Genomic DNA, 22,276 nt, shown 5'->3' with positions numbered 1-22,276 from the left:
GGGGTTATAGTTTGTGGTTTTGTTGTGGTCATAGGTTGTCAATCCGTTCAGGTTGAGCCATGATTTCAGCTTTGAAGGAAGTGGGTTAAAAGGGTGTTTTTCTTGGTGTGGATATTCTGGTTTTACAGTGGGGTCACGGTAACTTTACTTTATTTAGATTCATTAGGGTGTGTTCCAGTGAGGGTATGGCAAGGTGGGATTCTAAGGTGCTTTACAGATGATGGGTACACCAAATGATGTTTGGCTTGACCCTTCCCGTTATGGGAAGTTGATTGAACAACTTTGGGTAGAAGGGAGGGGGAACAGCCTGGTCAGGCTGGTTGACGGAGAAGAGGGATAGGCTTGCCCTATTCTGTTCCCCCTCTGATGTCTGGATGTTCATTTCAAGGATCTGGGTAAAGGAAATGAGTAGTTGGAGGAAGCTTGCTGAATAGATAAGCAAGCTGAGGTAAGGATGGTGCTTATTTAGTGGAAGGTAATTCAATGGATGGTGTATGAAGTGAGTTGGGACACTGCTTCATAAGTAAAGGAAGCTAGCAGAGGTATGGACCCTGCTTGTTGGGCAGGGTGAGTAGGTACACTGCCCTGATTAACATTACAATGAATGGTGGATGAAGTGAGATGGGATGCTGCTTCATAAGTAAAGTAAGTGAGCAAGAGGTATGGACCCTGCTTACTAGGGCAGGGTGAGTAGTTATGCTGCCCTGATTAACATTACAAGGATGTTATGCTGTGTTTGGAATCAATTGTATCCTGAATAGTTGTAATTAATAAAGTTGGTGATCAAAGCTATGGTATGGAAATTTAATAAAAGTCGTCAAATGTCATTTGGTGTAATGTATGTTATTGAATGGGACCGGGACAAATGAAGTTTGGCAAGAAATTCAGTTGTCCCGGGACATCTTCATGGGGGGCTAGGTTAATATTAAGGGGAGTTAAGTGGGTTGGGGAGGTGAAAGGGTTAAATGGAAGCAGGGATGATTGGGAGGAAGTGAGATAATGATGGGGAGGGATTTAAGAGGTTTAGTCTAGTATAGTTGGGTTAAGCAATAACATTTTGGCGTGAGCTTGCTACCCACCCACCCTCCCTCTTTTCGTTGGTGGGGAGTAGGGTTATTTATCAGTGGGGGTAGGTGGAGAAGAGGGATAAGCTTGCCCTCTTCTGTTCCCCCGCTGATGCCTGGATGTTCATTTCAAGGATCTAGGGAAAGGAAATGAGTAGTTTGAGGAAGCTTGCTGAATAGATAAGCAAGCCGAGGTAAGGATGGTGCTTATTTGGTGGAAGGTAATTCAGTGGATGGTGCATGAAGCAAGTTGGGATGCTGCTTCATAAGTAAAGGAAGTGAGCAGAGGTATGGACCCTGCTTGTTGGGCAGGGTGAGTAGGTACACTGCCCTGATTAACATTACAATGAATGGTGTATGAAGTGAGATGGGACGCTGCTTCATAAGTAAAGTAAGTGAGTAGAGGTATGGACAGGGTGAGGAGGTACGCTGCCCTGATTAACATTACAAGGATGTTATGCTGTGTTTGGAATCAATTGTATCATGAATAGATGTAATTAATAAAGTTGGTGATCAAAGCTATGTTATGGAAATTTAGGGTCGTCAAATGTCATTTGGTGAGATGTGTGTTATTGAAGGGGACAAGGACAAGAGAAGTTATAAGATGAGTATTTGTACAGCTGAAGTTCCAAGTCAATAAGAAGGGAATCCAAAGGATTTTCCTAAATACAGTTCTAAGTAGGATTTGCTGCCCTGAAAGAATAAGGCCACTGCTTTTTTATGAAAGTCAAAACCTGAGACAGAACATTTTGAAATTTCCTAGTAGCTTCCACATGGGGCCTGATTTTTTTATTTAGTTATTTAGTTATATCTGTATTTGTTGCAAGCTGAACCTAGGTTACATGAATAGTCAAAGAAAATTGTACATCAACATAGCATTAATATATAAAATACTTGAATACAAGAACAGAGGACGCTGTGCATATAAATAGAAGTAAACATATATAATACATGGATAAAGGGTATTGTGTATTTACATAGATGTTAACATATTTGTTGCAAACAAACATTTCAAAAGTAAACTATATATACATATTTACATAAGAAGAAACAGGAAAATAATAAATTGGTTTGAAATTGAGAGGAATGTCAGAAGTCATGGTGGGATTAATCATACTTCTGCACTGATAGTAGGTATAATGTGGTGATTAGTCATACTGCTGCATTGACATTAGGTATAATGTAGCTATTAGTTATACTGCTGCACTGACAGTAGGTATAATGTAGCTATTAGTCATACTGCTGCACTTGACAGTAGGTATAATGTAGCTATTAGTCCCACTGATGCACTGACAGTAGGTATAACGTAGTTATTAGTCATACTGCTGCACTGACAGTAGGTATAATGTAGTTATTAGTCATACTGCTGCACTGACAGTAGGTATAATGTAGTTATTAGTCACGCTGATGCACTAACAGTAAGTATAATGTAGCTATTAGTCACACTGCTGCACTGAGAGTAGGTATAATATAGTTGTTAGTCATACTGCTGCACTGACAGTAGGTTTAATGTAGTTATTAGTCACGCTGCTGCACTGACAGTAGGTATAATGTAGTTATTAGTCAAACTCCTGCACTGACAGTAGGTATAATGTAGTGATTAGTCATACTGTTGCACTGAGAGTAGGTATAATGTAGTTAGTGGTCATACTGCTGCACTCAGAGTAGGTGTAATGTAGTGATTAGCCATACTGCTGCACTGAGAGAAGGTATAATGTAGTTATTAGTCACACTGCTGCTCTGAGAGTAGGTAAAATGTAGTTATTAGTCACACTGCTGCACTGAGAGTAGGTATAATGTAGTTACTAGTCATACTGCTGCACTGAGAGTAGCTATAATGTAGTGATTTGTCATACTGCTGCACTGAGAGTAGCTATAATGTAGTGATTAGTCATACTGCTGCACTGACAGTAGGTATAATGCAGTGATTATACAAAGCTATGTCAAACCCAGAGCTGTTGGACATGCTCCACTTAAAGAAATCCCAATCCCTCTGAGCTAGACACTCTAGGTTCCTAAAACTTGTCACCAGAATAAACAGAGCATGCTGAAGGGATAGATCCCTGTCCCAAAGACTACCCATACTCTGGAACAGACTATCTATCTATGTCAAACAGAGCTCCTCATTAGCACTCTTCAAGAAAAATCTTGATGATTGGATGTGAAATAAGAAATTCACCCCAGGATCACTTCTATGGCTCTGCTTGACAGGGGCACAAGAAAATAATTTTCTTGGGTGGCGAAAGCCTGGGTACCTTTTTGGCTAGGCTTATATAGGCCCTATGGCCAATAGCCTAGTACCTAACTATGAACCTATGATTAGTCATACTGGTGTACTGATAGTAGGTATAATGTAGTTTAATAATTTGGCTAAACTGAGAGGGTGTTTCATAAGACATTGCCTGCAGGTGAATATAGAATATCTGGATTTCTTGTAGACACATAATGCCATGTCATTAGGCGTTTTTCTGAAGTCCTGTGTACTGTCTGAAAGATAAGGAAATTTCAGATCTGCTTACTCTGAAATACTAAATACATTATTTCAGGCATAATCTATGGGAGTATTTTGGCTTTGGGTTTCCCTTGCTGCCAGCAGCCAGATTACTAAGAACAGATATGGTTTGTTCAAAGTATCCAGTAGCAGAGCCATGTTAAGATAATACAGCAAGAAAGGTCACCTGCTTAAGAACTAAAATAAATAATTATTGAGTTATCCATAAATTGCCCATTATAATCACCAACCATCCTCTTTGGTATGGAAAAAATCACTTTGTATTTCCTTTAAGTAGTTTTTATACTCAAAGTCAGTCTGTATAAATTGTGCCCTAACTCAACCATCAACCTCTCTTGATATAAAAAACATGTTGTATTACTTTTAAATAAGTAATTGTTGTAGAGTATCTAGATGCTGCTGTGCATGGACATATGTGAGCACGTCTCTGTCTGGGCATGCCTAATAAAGTTTACTCACCCCTCACTTAGTGAGCATTATATATATAGTTGCATATACATTTCAAAAATATCCTACCACTTCAGCCAAACATATCAGTAGTGTCTGATACCTGGGTTAAACCCTGTATCCAAGGCAATGAATGTAACATTCCACAGTATTCAGACCACAATCAATAAAAGACCAGGAGGAGTAATAGTATTTGTACAGGAATCCACATATGGAAAGCTACACCCATGTAATGGTACTTCTACAGGAATCCATGTACGGAAAGCTACACCCCTGTAATCATACTTCTACAGGATCCACATACGGAAGGGTATACCCCACTAATGGTATTTGTGCAGGAATCTAGATATGGAAAGTTAGACCCCAGTAATGTTATTTGTATAGGAATCCACATACAGAAAGCTATGTCCCAGTATTGGTACTTGTACAGGAAGTCATATACAGAAAGCTACACTCCAGTAATGGTACTTGTACAGGAATCCACATACAGAAAGCTGCACTCCAGTAATGGTACTTGTACAGGAAGTCACACACAGAAAGCTACACTCCAGTAATGGTACTTGTACAGGAATCCACATACAGAAAGCTATGTCCCAGTATTGGTACTTGTACAGGAATCCATATACAAAAAGCTACATTCCAGTAATGGTACTTGTACTGGAAGTCACATACAGAAAGCTACACCCCAGTAATAGTACTTGTACAGGAATTCACACACACAAAGCTTCACGTAATAATGTTACTTGTGCAAGATTCCACATATCAAAAGCTACACCCCAGTAATGGTACTTGTACAGAAATCCACATACGGGAAGCTACACCTCAGTAATGGTACTTGTACAGGAATCCACATGCAGAAGGATACACTCCAGTAATGGTACTGATACAGGAATACACATATGCAAAGTTACACCCCAAACAACCTCCCATCATTTCAGGAAGGGAAACAATATTTATAACTAAAACAATCTGAAAAGAAAACCAGATACCTATATATTGTACATACTTTAAATTAGATAAAGGCAAAACAACTTCTACCAGATATATTTATCTGGTATAATGACAACTACACTGGCAAACTGTTTTCTTTGGAGATTGCAATATACCCTGGTACCAACAAATCATGAGCAGTAACTACTTGGACTATTCTTTATAAGATTTTTCTCAACAAATTGTAACCACTTCTTGGAAAGGTCTGCTGTTAAAAATATACTGCATTGCATACTTTCAAAGCAACCCGATACCTGGAAATGCAAATGAAATCCAACCAAAATCCGTCAAAATAAGAAGCTTGAAGCAACTGCCTCTGACTGTCATGGAAAATTGGCTTGATTTATATAACGTCTGCATGGAGGATTTGGACTGTGCCCTGCAAATATTTAACTCAGTTCTTCTAAACATCTTAGATATGCATCATTCAGATATATCAGGATAAGGAACGATACTCTGCCTTAAACCAAACTGTAACAGTTTGATATCCCAAAACTTATTAGTGTGAATCATTTCTATTCAAGGACTCATTAGTGTGAGATCTGGAGTAGCAAGACTGAATGACAAAAAAAGTAGACTTACATAAACTAAGTCCAAGACTGACATTTCTCTGAATTTTCTTTGTTCTCTGAGATATACCATTTCAGAGTTGGTAGGGCTTCCCCCTACAAAAATAAAACTTTGATGGACTACACTGATATTCAACATCCCCTGTTCTCTACTTTTAGACTTTTTTGTATTTCTGAGACTTATAAATGAGATATTTATTTTTATTTATTTATTTAAAATTTGTTGACCGGGAAAGTCCGACTAGGACAGAGCCTATTTTCAGCAGAGGCCTGGGGAGAAACACTACAGATGCAAGTCTTTGGAATGTGGGAAGAAACTGGAGTACCCAGAGGAAACCCATGTGAACACAGGGAGGACATGCAGACTCCACACAGAAGGCAGCCCAGCCGAGAATTGAACTGGAGAACCTCTTGTTGTGACGTGACAATGTTAACTGCTGCACCACTGTGCCGCCCTATATGTATCTAGTCTTACAGAAGACAATGCTAACCTCCCCTTTTCCTCTCCTGCTATTTTTTCTTTTTCTTTTCTCATTCTCTCCCACATGCTTCGCTCTCCTTTTATTTCCACCTGATATAAATGGGACCTTCTGGAGAGACAGATGTGCATCCCAAAGACTACCCCTTCTCTGGAGTAGACTCCCCATCCATGTGAAGCAGAGTTCCTCCTTAACCCAATTCAAGTGTAACTTGGACATTTAGATGAGGAACACGAAATTCATACCTGGTTTGGCACCTATGTATCTAATAGACACAGTCAGCCAGTAAATGGCTTATCTCCAAGGCTCCTACTTGTAAGTGTTTCATCTCCCAAGACTCTGATTGCACTTATTAGGTGTACTAGAAGTTGTCAGAGATTTGGGATGCATGGCTAGGCTTACAAAGGCTTTTGTGGTCATTAGCCTAGTAAACACCTATGAACCTTTGACAAAATGATATATACTCAGTATCAGTGGAATGCATTTTTCATCTTGTCTGACCTCACATTTACCTTGTATTATTATCATTATAATATTTACATTTTTGAATTGTACAATACAGTTTCTTTCTACTTTCACTGTGATTGTACATTTTTTGTCTTGTTTTCCCTCTGGAGTTTTACTCCCCAGGCCTCCACTGATGCACTATTGCAATAAATACATAAATATGACACTGCAAACACATTTGCTTTTATCTTTATTATCACAGAATACTCATAACTAAAAAAGTCAGCTCCCAAACCAACCAGTAGTAGCCTAGCCCCTGACATTCCTTCGTTTGTGATTGCACCAATCTCACTATGTACAGTCATTGCTTAAAGAACCACAGCTCAGCATCTGTGGGAAACTTAGCACCAGCATACATAAAACAAACCAGATCCATTTATTGCTCTGCCAGTATCTAAGCATATCAGTAGGGGCCTGTTTGAAGACTATTTCCTGTCATTTTGAAATTGGCATAGATTATTTCATTACTGAAGTCAGGATCCTCATAAGATTGAAATATATAAGCCTATACACACCCTAAATCCTTTATGTAAAATTGTAGCATGCAAATAATGGGCTAATTGTACACTGACACCCTGTCGGAGAACAAATGTTCTACAGCAAAGTGTTAATGTACAGATATCACCCATTAACAAATGAAGCAAAGAGTGAAAAAAAGCAAATTACCATCATTTTTATGCTTCCTAAATGTGGCTAACCTAGAATAAAACAAGGTAGCTGAAAATAAGGAGCTAAAACATCTGATTAACAAAAGTAACTGAAAAATGAGTTACAAGGACATGTTATTTTACTTACCTCTCACTAAGCTGTTTTAAAAAGCAGTGTTTAGCATGGTGGAAAAGTTAAGGAAAAAATGTAATTCTGAGACACCAAGAGAGTATATATGTGTGTGTGTGTGTGTGTGTGTGTGTGTGTGTGTGTGTGTGTGTGTGTGTGTGTGTGTGTGTGTGTTGACATTAAATACTTATATCTTATATTTTGGATATAAAATGCTTCGTCCAACAGCAATTACGTATGTTACAGCAACTTTAAAGCATTAGGTGGAGGAACTATTTTACATCAAAAATATAAAAAATACATACACTAATAAAAAAGGAAATATGAAACAATTTATCGGATAGATCATTACCTAAGGACTCTGGGGCGTGTTATTGGGGAAATAGTGTTCTTGCCAGGATGTAGAGTCCTCCTCCTGCAGTCTTGGGCCTCACAACACCCCTAAGTGAGTGTTATTTCCCAAGTAACACCCATCCTGTCATACATTGTTGCTTGCATATAGTACTATATATGTGTTCATAGTACAACCACAATAAGCTATTCACATTATGAGATATAAAGACCTTTTAATATATGGTTAAGTCACTGTAGTGTTCCATAACATGTCTCATGAAGTGGAGGGTTTGCAATAATCTGCACCATAAAACATCTCACATTATGTTTTAATTACATACTGCAGAAGCATGTTGTTGTATAGCACTAGTTTTCCCCTGTCTCTCCATTTTGTCTGCCCAATAAGTGAATATTTGCTACTCAGCTTGGCTCAGAGAAAACCTATGAGCTGATTCCCTAAGCCTATGCGCTTGAGTTGAAGAGAAGTGATCCTTTAGCAAACAATATTACAGATATGTGTTTTTACTGTTGCAATACATGCATCCATTGCTGAACATTCAGTTAAGCAGTTGTTTTTTGTGAATACCATTTTTTCCATGCTTTATTAAAACATTTTCACAGCCCATTTTATAAATATAAGAATGTATATGTTAACAGGCTTTCTGCAGAACAAATTATCTGTACAGGTTATATACAGTCCCACAATGGTCTTGCTTATTTAATGAGAAGACTGCAATACAGTGATCTTCAAAGAGTCACACTAAATTTGAGATGAAAGATGTCTGTTTTAGCTTTAATTTGCTGCTTAAGGCTGTTATTATTAATTTGCTCTTAGCTAATGTTTTTGTCTCCATTGTAGCCATGCTGGAAAAACTGGAAGAATTCCTCAGCATCCGCACTTTATACTTTATTGCCTATCTAGCCTTTGGACTGGGGACAGGACTAGCCACTCTTTCACAGAATATCTACATAGTCCTTTCACTCTGTGTGAGCTATGGAATCCTTTTCTCTTCCCTCTGTACCCTGCCATATGCCCTGTTGTGTGAATACTACCAGTGCAAAGAGGTTTGTTCTCATCTTAAACCTTTTCTAACTTCTGAATACCCACTAGTCTAACATCCATATCCAAGTGAATCTGGAATGAGTAACTAGTTTAATTCTTATAAACAAGTGTATTTAATTATGCTGTTATTACAGTAGTTTCTCGTAGCATTAGTTGAATTTTTGCATGCTGAATTTGTATTTTCATTTATTATGTATTCAGGTAACAAAGATTTTATAAGAAAGCTGCCATGAATTGTACAGATCCTATAACTGGGTGTAGCAAGTTCTAATTAATTTCAAATTTCCTCATTTGAGTATTGAGGTACTGGCTGGTGCTATGAAGTAATTTCAGTGTAAATGGGCATCCAACAGATATATGAGAACAAATTAAGTAATATTACCATGTAAATGTTTAGGGGATGGGAAAAACATAAACTTAAGGATACTACTGCGTGGTTAAGATATAATAAAACATAATGAAGCAAAGTTAGTACCTAATCTTGGGATGTTTGCTGTTGACATAGTTGTTTATCCTTTTAGAGTTTTGAATATACTGTATCCAAAGTATCTCTTTAGATACAGGTATCAGAGACCTTCTCAGAGAGAACATCAGATCCATTTTATCTCTGATGCCAGAACCTGAATTGCCATGAAATTTCTGCTGGCCTTTCCTCTTTTCATGCTTTTTTTTCAGATCATCTGTAGCTGTTTCTTAGGTCCACCAAAACTTCTGCTGCTGCTTAGTTTTACATAGACTATTCAGCTCAAGCTAGTAGCTGTCTTTATGTGGATTTTGTCTCCCACACAAGCACTTGCCTTTTCTGGATGACATGAAAATGCCCACAGCAAAAAAGCAGTAACTAAGAAAAGGAAAACCCCAACGGGGCACTTATCTGAATGGCTTGATACACCAACAAACAAATTGGGTGAACAGACTGATCAAAAATGCATTCAGACTGGCGGCAGAAAATTTCTAAGAATGGTACATCCGGATGTTGCTTTTATGCCTTACATATGATAGGACCATATATGTGATGTATGGCATACCATAGGTAGTAAAAAGCTTTGGTATACTGACCAGATGTTGGGCTGCCCCAGGTTTGGAATCCCACATGTTAAGAATACTGCAACAGTAGAACATCTCCAAGGCCAGATGGCCAAGGACTCCATCTCAATATCTGAATACACCATTACACTTTCTACAATTTCCTACTAAGGAAATTCAGAGAATGTCACTTATCTCCAGCCATCTGTAGCAGCAGTGCTTTCAAATTCAGCATCTGAGGCATCTATTTGGATAATGAACTTTTGATGAGACATAGGTGTGACAACAACTGGATGTGCATAAGGGACCCCTTTAAAGATAGCGAGAGCATGCCCTGTCATTTCAGTCCATTTCTCATAACTAGTTTACTGAGCCCTTTTCAGGTCTGTGGCAGGGGCTGCCAGAGCAATAAAATGTGGTATAAACTGCTGATAAAACTAATCAGATACAATTAAGTCAGTACCTGCATAATTTTCATCATCAGTATCCATTAGCAGTTGAAGGACTATAGTTGCTGAGTGAGAAACCCTCTTGCAAAAATACCTTGAAAATGTAAATGCAAGGTTCAGAATTTCCAGTTTTTGTCAGAATTACAGTTTAATTTTTGAAGTGTCAGAACATGGAAGTTTTAGGTCTTGCATTTCTGATAGGTTGGGCCCAGACTTGGATGGCCTCCACCACCCCTCCCAATGTATTTCAAATTCTGGGCCTGTTCCAGGCCAGTATTTTACTTGGCCCGTTTAGCTGTAAATCATCACTCCCTAAAGTAGTCCAGTACCATTTGTAGTTTAAGCAAATGGGGTGCCCAGTCCTCACTGTAGACAACCATGGCATCAAAGTATGGTGGTGCATAATGGCTGTGTAACCATAAGAGCTTTTCTGTCAGCCACTGAAATGTTGTAGGGCCAGGCAGCCCTAATAGAGGTACTATATAATGCGGTAAAAGACATTTGTTTCATTAAGTGGTGTTTCTGCCTAAAGCTCTTTTGCCTCAAATTTACTATAGATGGACATCCCTGTGGTTAAAGGAAAGTTGGTCCTGTTTTAGCTCAGCATCAAAGGAAAGAGTAATTGTGTTTACATTCCCAAAAAATGAAGCAACTGTTAATCTTCTTTATATGGTGGGTCTCCCCTTATTGAACATCTGTCATTATATGCACAACCTAAAACAAACAAAAGCTTCTTTTTTTCTGAGGTCTCATACTAGTGAGCATTTGCAACAAAGTAAAACATGTAACAGTTCTCTTTTCAGGCCTCACTCGAGCGAGTGGTTGCAATAATGTAAACTAGGTACCAGTTCTCTCTGTCTCTGTCTCTGTTCACACTACCAAGTGGTTGCAACAAAGTTAAAAAGAGTTATGTACTTACCATAACTTAGCATCTAAGTTATCCTGTGTCACAATTCATCATTCTTAGGTTGTAGGATCTGACATCAGATCCGAGCCGGTAACTTCACCAACAACTTTGTCTCAAGCTCCTCCCACTCCCACGATCCCTTGCTGCCCTCTAACCCCTCAGATCAAGTTTGCTGTAAAGCTAGAAAGCAGCTAAGGAAGATATTGACCACTGGATAGGACATCTCCACATCCTCTAGATCCCACAGGACAAGGGAAGGAGGAATGGATAGTGATGAATAGTAACATAGGATAACACAGATGCCAAGTTATGGTAAGTACATAACTTTTTATCTGATGTTATCCATGTCACTATTCCTCACTCTTGGGTCCGAGTCTCCAGCTACCCTAAATCCTGGGCAGCCTCATGGAAGGACATGCCGAAGAAATGTGGAGCCAAAGGAAGCCCTGTTCCTGGAGACAATGCGAAGCTTGTAGTAATTGACAAAAGTGTAAGGAGTAGACCAGGTGGCTGTCGCACAAATGTCATCTAGGGAATGATGGGTGAAATAGGTGGCTGACATAGCCATTGACCTAGTGGAATGAGCTCTGATTGAGCCTGGTAAGGATAAGCCTTTGGATGAATAGGCGAAGGAAATGCACATCAAAATCAACTAGAGATACCGTTTGGAGATCACCTGACCCTTCCTGTTATGAGAGAATGCCACAAACAGCTGGTCAGGCCTGCGGAAAGCCTTTGTTCTATCCACGTAGAATCATAATGGTCTATGTACATCTAGTGTATGCAAGAGATATTCCCCTTTATTAGACAAATTTGGGAAGAAAACTGGCAATTGAATTAACTGGTTCAGATTTGCTTCTGTGCAACCTTAGGCATGAATGAAGGATTAGTTCAAAGGGACACCCTTTCTTTAGGAAACACCATGAAAGGCAGGTTGATAGAAAAAGCCTGCAGCTCTGAAACTCTTCTAGCTGAAGTTATGGCTACTAAAAAAGCTGCCTTCTATAACAAGAATTTGATATCACATGTGGCAGCAGGCTCAAAGGGGCTGTGTGTGAGAGATTGCAGCAGAAAAGAAAGGCCCCAAGGATGGGGAAGGATCCTTGACAGCAGGCCGAAGCAGAAAAGCACTGGTCAAAAAGGCCTTACACAAGCAAGAGGAAAAAGTAGATTCTTTGCAAACAAGAAAGTTGGAAATAGCTGCCAACTGCTCTTTGATAGTAGAGAAGCTAGCCCCTTTCTGAGAGAGTGAAGACAAGAAGAGTAAGATATTGGAAATGGAAGCTGAAGAGAGGTCCAGATTATGCTGCATGGCCCAAATAGAGAACCTTTTCCACTTACTCATGTAAACCTTTCTAGTGGAAGCCTTCAGAGAGGCCAGGATAATGTTCTTGACAGGAGAAGCCAGCCTGGACTGATTCAAGATTACTAGAAGTGGACAAACCATGCCATCAGGTGAAGAGTCTGGAGGTTGGGAATCGGGAGCTGAGAGGGATGGGAAATCAGATCCACAATGGGATCTAATACCCAAGGGGGGAATTTCAAATGAGACTGTGAAAGGGGGAACCACACCTGCCGAGGCCAAAAGGGGGCAATGAGGATTAAGGTGACCTTGAGGTGATGAGCTTTCTAAAGTACTCTGGGAATGAGAGGCAAAGGAGGATAGGCGTAAAGGAGACTCAGGGACAATCGTGAACCAGACCATCCCTGGGAGACTTCCCTTCTGGAGGGATCAGAGCAAAATAAAGGCCACTACAAAAAAAGAGTGCCAAAACACACAGGTTAACAGACTGAGAAACAAAACTAGAGGGGAGGGATTAAAAATACCACTACTATACTGCTAGCACTAAAGTCTAACAAGAAAATACTAATTACAGAGCACAATCCTGAAAAAGTTTGAAAATAAAGCTACTTATCCCCACTGGAGACATGAGCCAGAGAATCTGTGTCTGATGCTGAGTGTGGCAACCAAGATCTGGGAGGTTAGAGGGCAGCAAGGGATCATGGGAGTGGGAGGAGCTCGAAAACCCTCCAGACTCCTCCAGAGCTAACTTCATAAGTCCTCTTGATTCTAAACATCTTGACTTCTTACATTTTGTCTGTGGCTTTCTCTTATATAGACACCTGTCTCCCTCTATTCCTAATTACTGTAGCTAACAGGTGATTTACTAAAAGTGCCAGACACTATAAATGCTCCTTTATACGCTACACCCATTATTACATACCTAACTCCTATAAATTCTACCTGGGCAGTGCATGCCTAGTGGACCTGACTTCACCTATCAATACCACACGTTAGGTTCTCCCAAAGGAGCCATCATGCTCTGTTACATTTGTATTAACTGCTTGAACAGTGTAAATATAGTTTAATGGTATGGCAGCTGGAACAGTGATCCATATATTCTGATTTCAAGTCCCTGCTGAACTATACACTTTGGTATTACAGTTAGTGCAGTTAGTGTACAGGATTAAGAGTATGAGCTATTAATGAGTTGCTTCCTCTAGTGCAGTGTTTGAGACCATCAGCCTACATTTGCTTAGAGTGTAACTCTAGGCAAGTCATTAAACCAGACTGAGATATTCAGCTACATCCTTCAACAGGCTCCTGGACAACATGACTACTAATTACCTATGAACCTAAGTTTTATAAATTTATTGTATGCTTAAGAACTTTCAATTTACTTCCTGATTACACATCAGCTGCCCCTTCTGAAAATGCAGTTGTGAGGAGAAGCAGTTTTGCACAGGATAGCAGCATTTTCTACAGTTTGCAGCAAATTTCGACACATAAAGTAAAGCAGAATGCAGTAGTCACCCAATCAGTCAGTCAGACATTATATCAGTAAATAACTACATGCATTTATATATTCAAAGTAACAAAAGCAAAATGGGTCAGACTACAATTCCTAGCAAGTGTATATTCTTGGCAAGCAGTGTAAAAGCACATATGAATGAAGATGATGAAGATGCATACAGTTGTGGTGAAGATGATAGAAATGAAGATATGATGGCAGTGAAGATGACAAAGATGTGATGAACATGCATGAGGATTACAATAAAGATGAAAAGGAAGATGATGAAGATGACAATGAATATGAACATGTACTGAAGATGTAATGAACATGAAGATGAAAGTGAGATAAATATAACAACTGAATGCCTAAATGATGATGTCATGAAAATAAAGATGAAGATGAATCTAAAGATATAATAAAGTTGAAAATTTGACAGATAACAAAGAATGATGACGGTGACAACAAAGGTGATGATTAAGATATAATTAAAATAAAAATGCACTGAAGATGAAGATACAATGAAAAGAAATATAAAGATGGTGTCAATGAACACAGTGAAGTCTATAAATATATATGGAATACATGATAAAGATGAAGATTTGATAAAGATGAAAATAAGGATGTTATTCACTGCAAGGATTAGGACTAGAAAGAAAACTTGGAAAAAAATCAGTGCACATCTGTACACAAACACTCACTATAGCTATCATTGGGGTAATTCACATGCCCCTCATTTTTTTTTCTAAAAGTGATCATCTCATGGTGCAAAACTAGTGTTACATTTGTGTTATTAAATTATATGACATGCACTTTACACGTTAATGGGAATTTTATCCTGTTCCAATTTGGTTTTGATATCTTTACACGAAAATAACTTTATTTATTTATTGATTGTGTTGCATTCTGTCTCGGTTTATGTGATAAAATCTCTGCAGACTATATGAAAACATGTTTACCCAATATACACACTTTCTTCCCATAAATGCATCATCAAAAGAATGAACCAAATTACACACAATCATGAAATGGCTCAACATACAGTAAATGGAAACATAAGTTTAGTAAACTTAATAAATATAGTAACACGTAAGTAACTAAGGCCAGATTCATTAATACCTACAGTAAGTGTACATTAACTGTGCATGATCTGTATTCAAGAATATCCCTATCACATTTTTTGTGCTTTCTAGTCACTCAGAAAGAGTACAGTAAGTGTACATGTGGTCTGCACTTTGTAGTAACCTTTACAAATTCCCCTTGATATTTAAGGCTGCAAGAAAATCAGTAGGAAAACTAAAATTAGGAGGAAGAAGTTGTGAGTTATGCGTGTGTTGCCTGTTCACTCAGAATGGTGTACACTTAGTGTAGGCATTAATGGATCCCAGGGTAAAGATTTTAGAATCAGAAAGCACCACTTTACAAAATGACAGCATAAATGATGTAAAAGGAGACAGTCAAAATATATCTGCATATAATCATTAAGTGCATTTAGCATTCACGTCCCCTCCATCCCATCTTCCTCCCTACCTTTTTTCCACTTGTCCCATGCTCTCTCGAATGCCTTTGGGATTTCCTGCTCTTCTACCGAGTCCAGACGTCCATATCCCATATCGCTGTTTGTGAAAAAGTTCTTTTGGAAATCCAGGGAGTAGTTAGTCATATTTCCTAAATGGAATGCATTTCTTGGCACCTTAGATGTTGCTTCACCCTGGGATACATAAATTTGTTACTCTGCAAAATAAGAGTAAGGCTGTTATGCTGCAGTGTAGTGCACAATACTCAGAGTTTGCATCAGAGTAATTCATAAAATCACCTTGCACTATTGCACCGTGTAATAACACATAAGGGGTTTGTACCTTATTGTGTCATGTAAAATGATGTGCTATACAGGAGGGAGAAACAAAATGGTCACCCTTTAAGCAAAATTGTACAGATGCTCCTCTAATATCATTTACTCTGACAAGAAGATTTGGTTCCTTTTCAAGAATTCTTGTCAAAAATTAAATCACCTGATTTACTTTAATACGAATATGAGGTTTTTAAGAATTATTCAAAAATTCTTTATTTTATCTTCACTGTTTCTTGTGTATTATTGACAAGCATTTACCTCTGAACTAGGGATCCTTGAAACTTCTCTCCCAAAAAGGAGAAATCAATTTGTCTTTAAGACCTAACCTACAAAATAGAGGAGCTCCAAAATAAAATTGACTCATTTCAAGATCACTTCTCTAAATAGACTGAATTTTCAAAAAATAAACTCTGCAACAGTATGATCAAACACTGAAGGACACTGAAATCTCACTTAACAGATGTAGATAGCATATTAAAGAACAAACATCAATAATGTCTTTCTGCTGAAACAGAACAAGTCTGAAAATGTGGAAAGCATCTAGGAGAAAGAATCTGAGAATCTTTGGGCTTCCTTAGTAAATGGAGGGGACTACTGAGTTTATTTTCCCTCTGAATGGATTCCCAAATATTTGAATCTATAAGATGGATTATTATAGGAAAAATAGAGAGAGCTCATAGGTCTTTAAGTCAACCTTCTTCTGGGGGAGTCTGATTGTTTCCTGAGGTTCGTCACTTCCTTCAGCCACTCTTGTCAGATTAAAACAATTTTTTTTTTACACTTAAAAGGTATTGTTCATCATGGTAGAAAGATTTAAGACATTTAAGTGAAGTTTGCAGAAAATCAAAAGGAATATGAAGGGCATTTTATGGATGAGTATTTGCCATTAAGTGAGGAAGGTAATCAACATTCTGCTATGCGGCTTTGGAAAACTGATTTCTATATTGCCATGAAAGCTGTGCTGTGTGAGAACAAATGAAAGTGGCCTCTGAGTCATTGAATCTGTATGTGAATATCTGGAGATGATTCCATAGAATTTTCTGAAGGGGCAGTATGGCTCATTGTTACCACTCTAGCAGACAGTGATGGAGTTATGGAATAAATATGTAGTGTTAAACAGCCAGGCTGTCAATGCTGAGCAAAAGTTGAAAATTTTGGAAGACAATGTAGTGAGGGGTAATCTGTACCTCAGTGGCCTTTTGGAAGATGAAGAAAGATTTGATTGAAATTTGTTAAAACAATAACAGTACAATAGATTGTTTCTTTGAAGAGGTCATTCAGTATTCAGAAGGAATATAGATTGGCTCTTTCTGGAGCAAACAGATTTATTGGTGGCTGGCAGGGAATCTATTTCAGTCTGATATCTTCGACAAAACCACCTTCATTCAATAAGTCAACATGAATCTTTTATATATGTGATATGAATTATTTTTCTAAAAAACCTATAGAGGCAGGAGATCAGACAGGGCGTTCATATTCTTGCTAGAAAAGGCTAGTATGTGGACCACTTTATTTTGAACAGATTTGGGGAATATGTGACCATTCTACTCAACTAGCTATTAAGGGAAAGATGGCTAAACTCTAACATGATTTAAGCTGTATGACTTCTTTTGGAGGGTGTCCCATAAAAATACTGTCATGGAATGATACAGCAATTTTGTAGGTTAATTGGGGATAGTTGCCCTAGATCCCAGGAGATCTGTAAACATTGCTGTCTGCCTTATATCTTCCCTTTACTGTTTCAGATTTGGATATTTTTAACACTTTTATAAAATTCACACATTTTGAACATGGGTGCATATAGAGTTACAGAAAGGAAAACAAACTGTTGCATATGTTTCTCATTAGATTCATGCACTATACATACATGTTTTCTTTTTTAATAATTATTTTATGTCATACATTACATATATTGCTCAGGTTCTACCTTACCTTAAAATGTTTAACACTTTTATAAAATTCACACATTTTGAACATGGGTGCATATAGAGTTACATAAAGGAAAACAAACTATTGCATATGTTTCTCATTAGATTCATGCACCATACATACATGTTTTCTTTTTTAATAATTATTTTATGTCATACATTACATATATTGCTCAGGTTCTACCTTACCTTAAAATGTTCACTCCTCCTCCTTCTGAATATTATTCTGCATGTATTGTTCCCACACATTCCATTTATTTCTGTGTAACTGTGCTCTATCCCTTTTATAAACACCCCACTTCAAATTAATTTATCTTGATTAAAATATTTAATATTTCAGTTACTGATGATTTAGATTTTGATCTCCATTTTCTAATAATTGCTGCTTTGGCAGCTAACAGCATTAAGTTTAACAAGACTTTGCTATAACTAAGCAGTTCAAATCTTATATCTGAACTCAAAAGAATTATTTCCATAGTTACAATCATTGCTCCCCCAACATTTCTGACAAAGTGCTCTGTAGGCAATTTCTTTTTAGATTTGCTAACTTGTGACAGTGCAAAAAACATGTTCACAATTACCTATCTCTTTTCCCATCATACCTGAAGCAATTGCAATCAGATTGAGGGCAAATTCTCAGAAGTCTACTAGAGGTATAAACATACTTATGCAAACATTTCCATGCGAAAATCCTAAAGCTTCTAAGAGCCATACGGATATCATCCCCATATTATTTCGTATATTGCCTTTCCATTCTATCTTCCCCATCTTTTCTAACATTTTCTGATTTATACTTCTTACTTAAGAGCCATACGGATATCCTCCCCATATTCTTTCGTATATTGCCTTTCCATTCTATCTTCCCCATCTTTTCTAACATTTTCTGATTTATTCTTCTAGCTAGCATGCAGTACTTTATATGTCCTACTAATTAGCCCCTTTTAAAAGCACCTTCTGTTCTAGACTCAACTAAAAACTCAAAGTTGGTCTTTCATTTAGAACTTTCCTGGCCCTTTTTCTTTATGTATACTGTATAATCAATCCCTGGTAGGGAAGTCGATCTCTAGTCTGTAGTCCAAACTTTTACTTGGCCTCTTCCCATTCTGTTACCTTTTTCTCCATAGTTATTAGCTTCAAATACCCTGGTTCCTTTGTTTATTTTCTTCAACAAATCCCAGCTCCAACTTGCCTATTTTATTTGCTCCTACGTACAGTCATCCATACTGGAATATTTCATTTCTCCATTCCCGTGTTGACTTAGAATATTTTTTGCTATTATGTAAAATGTTTTTCATGGTTGTAATTATTTCCTATACAGCCTACATCCAAAATTCCTGCTCCCTCCTTATTTCTTGAACTTCCCCGTTTCATCATCATGCCTTTCCACTTTGATTATAGCTTTCTGATTAATTAATGCATATCAGCATTAACTGCATAGCTGTAAAGTATTCCTTCACATCATGTAATCTTAAACTACACTGTTCAATGGAGAGAAACTACTTATCCCATTTACATTTTCCCTTCTTCCCCTCTCAGATGTTTTCTCTACTCTTTATTAACTATAATCAACAACTTCTCCACAGTTGATAAAAACACACCTGATCTATTTAAAATACGATAGTCCAAGAACCAAGTACAGAAACAACAGGCGGTTGAAGCTTGAAGTCCTAGGCAATAAAGACTCCCTTAAAAAGCACACATTTAATGTTACAAAAGAACAAAAAAAAAAAACAAAAGAACAGGAATAAGTGCTTTCAGCCAGCTTAACTGGCCTTCAGTATGCCTTTTAAGGGAGTCTTTATTGCCTAGGAATTCACACCTGATCTGTTTGAAAAACTAGAGGAACTGAACATTTTCACTGATTGTATATTTCTATCAATAGCCATGATCAAGTGCTTCCAGTGTCTCAATTTTTGTATTTTCTTTCGTTTAGTCTCTTCCCACATATTCTTAACTGTCATAATAAAATTATTTTTGATCCATGCACCTAAATACTTCATCTTATGTCCCCATAGATATGGGTATTATTGAATCAATTCATGTGTGTATACATATTATACTACTATAGCCTTTGTTTTGTCTTCATTTGTTTTATATCATGAAAACACATGAAACTGTCCACAATTTTCCACAACAATGAAATTCCTTTTTTTGGATTTATCAAGTACAAAATAATGTCATCTGAGAATAAAGCTATCCTACACGATTACCATACCAACTATATCCTTCAATTTGTGAGTCTCTTATTTTCTTTACCAATGGCTGTTAAGTATAAAACAAATAAAGGGGAAGAGGACACCCCTGCCTGCTTCTTCTTTTCAAATACAGTTTGTCAGAGGGGAACCCTCCCCCCTCAGTTCTTGCGTCTAACCCTTCATATAATTAACCCTAGAATTACAGAAGGAAACTCAAATGCTACCATTGCCCTGCTCATGAAATCCCAGCTGACACTATAAAATGCCTTCTCTGCATCAATACTCACAAACAATAGCTGTGTTTTCTTATACTCCACTTCCATCTGAATCATCATTATTCTATTAATGCTGTCAAAAGTTTGCATGGGGTTGGGTGCCACTTCAACACTAACAGTCATCTACAGCCAAGGCTCACACTGCCGAGTGGATAGTTTTGCCACTGTTGCTCTATCACTCACTTGAATGCATACTAACTCCTATGGCTAACTTAAAGTATCCAGTCCACCTACTGCATATCTTTGGAATGTGGGATGAAACAGGAGTACCCAGAGAAAACCCACGTAAACACAGGGAGGACATGCCCAGAGAGCACCCCAGCCGAGAATCAAACTGGTGAACCTCTTGCTGTGAGATGACAACCCTGCTTCTGTTACTTATATTCTCATATATTTCTTCTGAAATCTACTCTCATAGGTTCATAGGTAGGTACTAGGCTATCTGCCCGAGGACATTTATAAGTCTAGCCAGAGTGTGTCGGCTTTTGCTGCCCCATTGATTAACTAACTGATCCTCTGTCAAGCAGAGCCAATGAAGTGATCCCAGGGGTGTATTTTCTGTTACCCATCCACTCGTCAAGGTTTCTCTTGAAGAGTGTTAGTGAGGGGCTCTGCCTAATGTAGTTTGAAATTTTGTTCCAAAGCATGGGGAGTCTCTGTGAAAGGAATCTGTCCCTCCAGCATGTTCTATTTATTGTTGTGGTGAGGTTTAGCTCACTAGAGTGCGTGGCTCGCAGTGACTTGGATTTCTTTAGGTGGAACATGTCACTTTTTGTTATATTTGCCCTTCAAGTTCCCATAATACATTCTCACTATTGGAAATCAGTCTCTAGTCCACAACAGTAAATAATATCCCCTGCTGAAATCTAATTTCTCCAAAATTATCTTTCTCTCCATAATAGTACTTTTAGGTGGAATATAAATACATGTGAATGCAGTCCTTGTTCCCTGCCAATAACTTCTCAATATCATCAGTCCTTCATTATTGTCTTTCTTTTCCTCTTCTATCATTGTTGGAGCCTCTCTTTTCCTTTGACCCTGATACTTTGCTGTGGATCCATTCTGAAGTCCTTTCTTTGCCAAATTCACATGCTCATTTCTCTCCAAATATGTCTCCTGTAACATTGTGAATTGCACCCTGCACTTCTTAATATAATTCATGTATTTTTTTACAGTTTGATTGTGTGACTACTAACAGTTTTAATATGTGGCTGTTGCACAAAAACACTGATTGCTTAACAAAGTTCCACAGCTCAACACATTCTACAATTAAAAAAATACATCACAGTTCTGTATTTTAGCACTTTAGAGGAGAGACACAATTAGAGGTTAAATATAATTTAATATGAGACTAAACAATCTGAAAGAACAACATTTTGAGGAGGTTTACAAATATTGTTTTGTTTAAGAAAAAACTGCAACTGATACCTATAACAGAACAAGTTAGCTAGGAAAGATATCTGACAAGTAACGCATTGCAGTAGTCCAGTATCCTTTTTTATGTTGCTCTCTTTATTTTGAATGACTAGATGTGCTTTTTCTCATGGTCAACAGGAACATCTCAAGGTGATGTACAAAACATACCATCCTTGATAGATTAAGTCCTACATCATGATTCTTTTATTTTAATGTTCTTTGCTTGTCTCCTTTTTGTCCACAGTCATTTTTTTGTCCACAGTCATTTTGTCCAGGTAATAACTACAGAAAAACAATTCTGTTTTCATGAGAAAGCATTTCTGTCCCACAGTTCATTAAGCTCAGTACTTTTGTCACATAATGATAGTTACAATAGAAAATAGAGGCTGGGGTGCCATATTTAATTTACATAAATTATACAATCATTTAACTCCCTCTGTGATTTTAATAACATTTTAATGGTGATTTTATACACTTTTTTAGAATTTTTAGACTTACAAATCAGCAATATTTTAAAACAAATTTTGATAAACATAATTTTAAAAAAAATGAAAAATGTTGCAAAAAAAAAAAATAGTGGGAAATGTTTGTCTGTCCACACTATATTCAAATTACTCAGACACTTAAACCAAGATTCTGAATGGTCTGCTTTGATCTTGTCTGTTTCCTGTGCTTCCTGTGTTATAGTCTCTAGA

General features: G+C 37.6%; 1 protein-coding gene across 4 annotated transcripts in view; it reads left to right on the top strand.

Moving 5' to 3' along the window:
* SLC45A1 (solute carrier family 45 member 1) overlaps positions 1-22,276 on the top strand; it is an 834,426-nt gene that overhangs the window by 765,383 nt on the left and 46,767 nt on the right. For 2 of the 4 annotated variants that reach the window (XM_044063063.1, XM_044063064.1), the window contains exon 8: positions 8,538-8,743. The exons of the other annotated variants lie outside the window; for them this stretch is intronic. In XM_044063063.1, coding sequence (XP_043918998.1) covers positions 8,538-8,743 — 206 coding nt within the window. The remainder of the gene's footprint in view (positions 1-8,537; positions 8,744-22,276) is intronic. 4 annotated transcript variants of the gene reach the window in all.

Source organism: Protopterus annectens, chromosome 2.part1, assembly GCF_019279795.1.
Source record: "Protopterus annectens isolate FY-2018-M chromosome 2.part1, PAN1.0, whole genome shotgun sequence".
Taxonomy (NCBI): domain Eukaryota; kingdom Metazoa; phylum Chordata; order Ceratodontiformes; family Protopteridae; genus Protopterus; species Protopterus annectens.
The sequence above is the reverse complement of the archived record's forward strand: the minus strand, read 5'-3'. Positions and strand labels throughout refer to the sequence as shown.